Source organism: Belonocnema kinseyi, chromosome 1 (assembly GCF_010883055.1).
Source record: "Belonocnema kinseyi isolate 2016_QV_RU_SX_M_011 chromosome 1, B_treatae_v1, whole genome shotgun sequence".
In the NCBI taxonomy this organism is placed as follows: Eukaryota; Metazoa; Arthropoda; class Insecta; order Hymenoptera; family Cynipidae; genus Belonocnema; species Belonocnema kinseyi.
Genome location: NC_046657.1, coordinates 138,595,746 through 138,603,170, shown reverse-complemented (window position 1 = coordinate 138,603,170; position 7,425 = coordinate 138,595,746). Strand labels below are relative to the sequence as shown.

The window sequence follows — 7,425 nt, the reverse complement described above, 5'->3', positions numbered from 1 at the left end:
GTTGTCAATACCACCCGGATTATTGTTTATACTTCTCCGCCTGGTAAGTCAACAACATTCAACCTTTAATTGTCATCGATTCGAATTGAGAAAGTGAAGATTATTTCGGAAGTGTAATTTAAATTGATTTTACGAATATCTCGCAGACTTTTATACTTTATTTAATTTCATAGTCATTTCTCCGTCGCGCAAGAAATTTAAAGAATTAAAGATTGGAAATGACTTTTAAACATTAAATCAACGAACTTGGAATTTTTTAACTTGATAATTTCAGTGAGAATAATAATTCCTTTATTGGCGAATTGCTTTTTTATGATACAATCAGTTTTAAATCAATTTATTTTTTAAAGATTGTATTCGCGGACTCTATTTTATCATGTGCCAACTGTTTTCCGTTCATGGACGCGTTTTCAGGCTCAACATTGGGAGTAAGTAAAGGTTCGCGGTCAGAATGCCACGAACATTTATTTTACAAGCAATTTTTATGCACCTACTGAAGAAGCATATTTAGTCGCGAAGGGAGCCTTTATGGACGAACTGGAAAAACTCTTAAATGACCTTGCTTCTACGTCCATGAATGATTCAGCTCCACAGATTACTGGATTATCATATCGATCGATGCCGAAGATTGAATTGCCTAAATTTTCTGGAAGTTACACGGAGTGGGAAAATTTCAAAGATTTGTTCACATCTTTGGTTCATTCAAATCCTGGAGTCTCGTCAGTGGAGAAGCTTTATCACTTAAAATCCAGTCTTATAGGTGAAGCCGCTCAACTTCTTCATCGAATTCCGATCACTCAAGGCAATTATCAGCGTTGCCGGGACCTACTTTCGGAGCGCTTTGAGAATAAAAGAGTTCTTATCAACTCTCATTTGGCTGAGCTTTTTTCAATCCAGCCAATGAAAGCTGAGTCTTCGAGTGCTCTGAAGGAGGTATATAATGCAACGATTTATAACGCCGAAGCTTTATCTGCCTTGGAAGAACCGGTGGACAAATGGTCATCATGGCTGGTATATCAACAATCTTCCAAATCTCAGTTTCAGAAGAAAAGGTTTGGAAAGTTCACGAAATCCTCGAGTGCTACAACAGCCAACGTCAACGCAATTTCAGAGCAGCCAATGAAGGAACAAGCAGCTAAAGAGCAGCTTACGAAGAAGCCACAGGAAAGGAAGTGCTTTTTCTGCCGCGAACCGCATTATTTAATGTCGGGTCCGCAGTTTGAAAGTCAGTCTGTAGCACAAAAAAAAGAGTTCATTTTTCAAATAAAATTATGTATAAATTGTTTAGGGTCTCATTTATTTCAGAATTGTGCTTCAAAGAACTTGTGTCAGATTTGTCAGGCGAAGCATCAAACAGTACTTCATGACCCATCTTCAAGCACAGGACAATCTTCTTCGATGATATCAAATACATCTTTAACGCCTCATCAAGCACAATCTACTCATGCGGTTTCGGTAATGCAGATTTCTCAGAAGAAGTCACCGTTGGTTCTCCTGACAACAGCAATGGGCAATGTGACTACATTATCTGGTCATACAAAGTGTGTTCGAGTACTTATCGATCAAGGCTCAGAGGTGTCCATAATCTTTGAGTCCTTTGCTCAAAGTCTCCAACTCCCTCGTACCAGAGGACCTGTTGTTCTCCTAGGAGTGGGGGAAAGTAAGTCGGGAAAGTCTCGTGGATCAGTCAACGTCGTTGTCTCACCAAGTTTTGATTCGGGCTTTAAACTTCAACTCCGGGCTCTTGTTCTTCCAAAGTTGATTTCTAAACGCCCAGAGCATCAAATTAGTCTTGAGGAATGGCCTCATCTCACTGGTCTACAATTAGCGGATCCGAAGTTGAGTGTAAGTACTCCGATTGATTTAATTTTAGGTGTGGATGTCTATGCAATTTTAATAGAACAAGGTCTTTGAAAGGGTCCCCCGGGCACTCCTGTAGCTCAAAATTCCGTATTCGGGTGGATTCTCTGTGGACCTACAGGCAATACCTCACCGTTGGATTCATCTACAGTGAATATGTTTCATTGTTCCAAGAGTGAAGAACTTTTTTTTGACCTTCAAAAAGTTTGGGAGGATTCGGAAGTTGTGCCTCCTAAACCTTTCCGGACAGCTGAGAAAGAAACGTGTGAAAAACTTTTCCAAAAGACTCACTCTAGGACTAAAGATGGGAGATACGTCGTGCATCAGCTCATCAAGAGTGATGTCACATCGTTAGGATATTCCTATTCTGCAGCTCCTCGCATGTTACTTCATATGGAGCAGCGGTTCAAACGAGATGTTCATCTCCAAGAAGCGTATGCCAAATTCATGGAAGAATATCAACTTCAGCATATGAAATCCATCAACATCCCTGCAGATCCAAGGAGTATCTCGCGGTCATTTTTTCTTCCGCATCATGGAGTTTGGCGTGAATTTAGTTCAACAACGAAACTACGAGTAGTTTTTAATGGTTCTCGACGATCAAGTCGAGGCATTTCATTGAACAAGTGTCTTTACGCAGGGCCAAAATTACAATTAAATATTTCAGATGTCTTGATGCAGTGGCGTCTTCACTTCATTGTCTTTTCTGCAGATGTCGAAAAAATGTATTGACAGATTATTGTTCACCAAGATGATCAGGATCTCCAACTTATTCTGTGGCGAGAAAGTCAAAATGAGCCTGTCCAAGTATTTAGACTCAGTACTCTCACATATGGTCTGACTTGTGCCCCATTTCTAGCTCTTCGCACCGTTCAGCAGCTTGGTCTTGATGAAGGGGATCGATTTCCCTTGACTGCTGAAGTGATAAAAAATGGCCTCTATGTTGATGATGTCTTATCAGGACCGGATAATTTGGAAGTTCCTATTGAATTACACAACCAACTACGTGGTCTCTTCATGGCGGGCGGCTTGCCGCTCAAAAAGTGGAATTCAAACAGTCATGAGCTAATGCAGCGCATTTCGGAGCATCTGCACGCGTTATCTCCAGATACTATATATCATGGCAGTCAGAAACATCTGTTTCGATGCTTGGGTTAACTTGGAAACCCAGTACCGATTGTTTTATTTTGCAGGTGGATCTTAGGCCTATTAAAGAAGGCATCACAAAGCGCCTTGTCGTCAACCAGTCAGCCCAATTATTTGATCCTCTAGGATGGTTGACACCGGTTATCATCGTCGCAAAGATCTTTATGCAGGAACTTTGGAAGCTTAATTTATCCTGGGATGATCCTTTACCTGAAGGAGCTCGTCATCGCTGGATAAAATATTATGAAGATCTTCCTCGTCTTTCCGCAGTCAGGATACCTAGTTGGATAGGATTTAGTTCGCGAATGTGCTCGTTCGAACTTCATGGCTTTGCTGACGCTTCTGAAAAGGCGTACGGTGCTGTCGTTTATTTAAAAACAATTTCGTCTAACGGAAATTGTTTTATTGGACTCATTTCTTCTAAGACAAAGGTCGCTCCTGTTCAAACTGTTCCGCTTCCTCGTCTTGAGCTATGTACCTCAGTTTTGTTAGCTCGTCTCGTCGCTCACCTTCGAACTCAACTGCGTTTTGATGCTGCTCTACATTTGTGGTCTGATTCTATGAACACTTCATTGGATTTCATCTGTTCCTACAAGCTGGATGACATACGTCGCGAATCGGGTTTCGGAAATTCAAACGATCGTTCCTTCAGCATTTTGGCATCATGTTCCGGGTGCAGATAATCCAGCTGAATGTGCTTTTCGCGGGTTGTCAGCTTGCGAACTTTCGCAGTTTTCACTCTGGTGGAATGGTCCTCCGGGGCTTAAAAGACAAGAAGAGTGGCCTTTATCTCTGCTTGGCCCTCCAGAAAATACAGTGGCCAAAGAAGAACGCAGAGTTACTGTCAACGTAGCAGTTCGTGTTAATGAAACGTGTGATCTTCTGAGTCGTTTTTCATCTTTAGACAAATTATTACGAGTCACTGCTTGGTGTCTTTGTTTTCGAGACTCTTTGAAGTGTGGTTGTATTATCGTTTCTCGGATTTTAGTTGCATCAGATCTTCGAACAGCTCTTTATTCTGGATTCAGCAAGAACAAAATCGCTATTTTTCTAATGAAATCACCGCTCTAAAAAATAAAATGCAGATTTCTAAGACTAGCACTCTAATAAAGTTGACTCCATTTTTTGATGGTCAACTTCTTCGTGTCGGAGGTCGCTTAAAGCACTCTCTTCTCACTTATGATGAGAAGCATCCACTGATTCTACCTCCTGAGTCTATTCTCACAACTTTTATCATCCGCGACTGTCACCTTCGCTGTCTTCATGGGGATGTCCAACTTACCCTTGGAACGTTACGACAATCTTATTGGATTCTTCGAGGTCGCAATTTGGTCCGATCATTGATTCATCGGTGCATTCCATGCGTCAGAAAGTGAGGTAATACTCAGCAACAGCTGATGAGTGACCTCTCTTCCATTCGTGTTACTCCACCTGAACGAGCATTCATGAACACTGGGGTAGACTATGCTGGCCCCATCAATGTTCGCACCTCCAAAGGACGAGGTCACCATTCCCACAAAGCCTGGATTTGTATTTTCGTCTGTTGTGCCTCCCGCTCAGTTCATCTCGAGTTGGTTTCTGATTACACAGCAGAAGCCTTCATAGTTGCTTATATTCGCTTCACTTCTCGTCGTGGTCTTTGTCGAACGTTTTCTAGTGACGAGGGTACGAATTTTGTGGGAGCAGATCGTCAACTACAGGAAATGTTTTCTGAGGCATCAGCAGAGTTTGCTTCGGTCGCTACATACCTTGCTTCGCATGGTACCGAGTGGAAATTCAACCCTCATGCAGCACCTCACTTCGGAGGTTTATGGGAAGCTGCAGTTAAGTCGACAAAATTCCATCCTCGTCGAGTCATTGTATACTCTACATTGACGTTTGAAGAAATGACCACTCTTTTAACATAAATTGAGGCTTGCCTTAATTCTCGGCCTCTCAGAGCTCAGTCAGATGATACAACAGACATTTCTGCCCTCACACCAGGACACTTTCTCATTGGAGGTCCACTGAATGCAGTTCCTGAACCATCGCTTGCAGACGTTCTTCCAAATCGATTAACTCGCTGGCAGTTGATCCAGCAAATGCGTGATCATTTTTGGATGCGCTGGTCAGCTGAGTATTTGAAAGAACTTCAACCTCGATCCAAGTGGACTACTTCATCGCCATTCATACAGATTGGAGATTTAGATCTCATTCGACATGAGAACCTTCCACCTACTCAATGGCCTATGGGTCGGGTTCGACAGCTTCATCCTGGCAAGGATGGCCTAGTTCGGGTTGTCACTCTCAAGATAAAGACTAGCTACACTCGATCGGCCAATCGGTCAATTGTGCCTTCTCCCACGTTCATCTTAAGTGCAGTGATCGTGAGCCTATTTCGTCGGGGACGAAAGCGGGCGAAATTTTGTGAATTGGACATTAGTTCACTGTTTTTATGAATGTTTTAATTTGTGTTCTCATTTTCTATTTTTATTGGCATTCTTCGTTACATTTATGATTCTTAGACTTGTCCTTAAATTTTGATTTTCGTATTGAGTAATGTCTGAATTTATGTCTAAGCCGGTCATATAGTTTTCGTGCTGTCCTTCTCTTACATATAGTCTTATTTCTCGGTTTCCCAATTTTATTTCCTCGCCTCGTCAGTCCGCGTTCGCCAATCAACAAGTTCTGCTGATTTTATACAGTTTTAATCTATTTATAATAAAGACCGCGCTTTTACGGCGTTATTTTTATGAATTAAAGTGCTGTGGTTCTAATTGACTTGACCTAAACACGCATGTTTCCCTACCAGAATTGATCAGTCGTGACAATGTTTAGTCGTTTTTTTAGTGTTCGAAACAGAAATAGTAGTTAGACATTTCATTGGTTAACTAGTGTTTTCGGACTTATTCACTAATCAGTTCAGTATCACCAGAGTAAAGCATGTGAAGCATAAACTCTAAATTTTTGAGTTAAGCGTTGTTGTTACTCTTTTACTTAAGTAGCAAGAAATATTCCTTAATGAAATAATTTTTTTAATTTTCGGGCTATAAAGGCATCGGAACTTTTCATCTTTTTGAATATTTCATTATATTTACGGGATTTAAATTTTTACTATGATTTTTTGATTGAATGTACTAAAATATTATTTTATCATGATTGCTAAATAGACATGGTGCAGTGCTGCCAACCCTTAAAAGTGATTATTTCACTGATTCAATAAGTAACCTTTTACTGATGGTCAGTGACCCATTTCTAGTTATTTAAATCAGTGAAATTTCACTAATTCAAATTTAGAGAGTAGAATACGACATGTTTATGTCAAACAGTCAAAACGCCGTTTTCGAACAAAAGGGAAGATGCGAGGTTTTTCTATGACGCCATCCATATGTTCTTCTGCACATGCGGAAGTGTTGTAAGAAAAACCCTGACAGAATAAAAAATGTACACTTATTTTGTTCGGCCTTCGTTCCTTGTATGATTAGGCTTTCGCGCGCTCTTTTATTTTAGGCCGATTAGAGAAGAATCTAGGATTTGGAACGAATTATTGCATTTCATTGTATTATATATATATATATATCATGATTATTATATTATTCCTATTGGAAAATTCATTCTTAAAATTTTTACTTAATATTATACTCGTAGTATAATGATACTTATATAGTACCGTAAGTTCACAGAGAAAACTAAAGTTAATTTTTGTTGCATGTCAAATTCTCCGCTGTTCAGGTTTACATGCTATTTGGCGAAAGTATATCCTATGATGGAATAAAATCTGTCGTCTGCTACGGCATCCTTAGCAGTAATGGGAAAACGGCAAAGTATGAGTGAATTCGAGATATAAATCGGGACAACAGATTTAAAACAACAAAGAAAAAAAACAAAAGTTAAAGTTTGTTGCAGGTAAGACTTGCAACGGCTAAAAATTAAACATATTTCGGTGAAAGTTTCATCGAGTGTAGGAGAATAATTCTAATCTCATCTACTGCGTCACGTTAAATTGAGCAAATTTCTTTAAAGCGTGTAGAATAAGCAACAGAAAACACGAAAACAAATTTGTTTTTACTGATATATCTTCTCCGAAAGAAAGTACACTATTGTAGACGAATTAGTACATATTTAATACCATTAAGCAAAAAGCACAAGAAGCAACTGACTGATGGGTATCCCCATTCCTCTCCAACTTAATGAAGATAAACGACGATAGATAGCGCTGGCGTCGTAATTTTCGCTTAATCTCGAATAAAAATGGAGCGATTGTAAGGCGAAAGATTATCCAGGAAAGGTTAAAAATCAGAAATTATCTTCGATTCATGTAAAGTTTATCTGGCAAGGTTACCAGGTGTATACATATGAAACCGGTATTGCCATTTAGCGGCCAGTAGGCACACTTGTAGGCACTGTCGGAACTTACCATTTGTGCTAATTGGCTTATTG

At 39.9% G+C, this 7,425-nt stretch overlaps 1 protein-coding gene across 1 annotated transcript in view; it reads left to right on the top strand.

The window, feature by feature from the left end:
- The first annotated feature begins 528 nt into the window (after nt 1-528).
- LOC117180265 overlaps nt 529-7,425 on the top strand; it is an 18,651-nt gene continuing 11,754 nt past the window's right edge. Inside the window, exons 1-9 of the mRNA XM_033372672.1 lie at nt 529-1,225; nt 1,289-1,845; nt 1,918-2,436; nt 2,596-2,880; nt 3,054-3,556; nt 3,603-3,878; nt 3,995-4,337; nt 4,395-4,882; nt 4,946-5,372. Coding sequence (XP_033228563.1) covers nt 529-1,225; nt 1,289-1,845; nt 1,918-2,436; nt 2,596-2,880; nt 3,054-3,556; nt 3,603-3,878; nt 3,995-4,337; nt 4,395-4,882; nt 4,946-5,372 — 4,095 coding nt within the window. The remainder of the gene's footprint in view (nt 1,226-1,288; nt 1,846-1,917; nt 2,437-2,595; nt 2,881-3,053; nt 3,557-3,602; nt 3,879-3,994; nt 4,338-4,394; nt 4,883-4,945; nt 5,373-7,425) is intronic.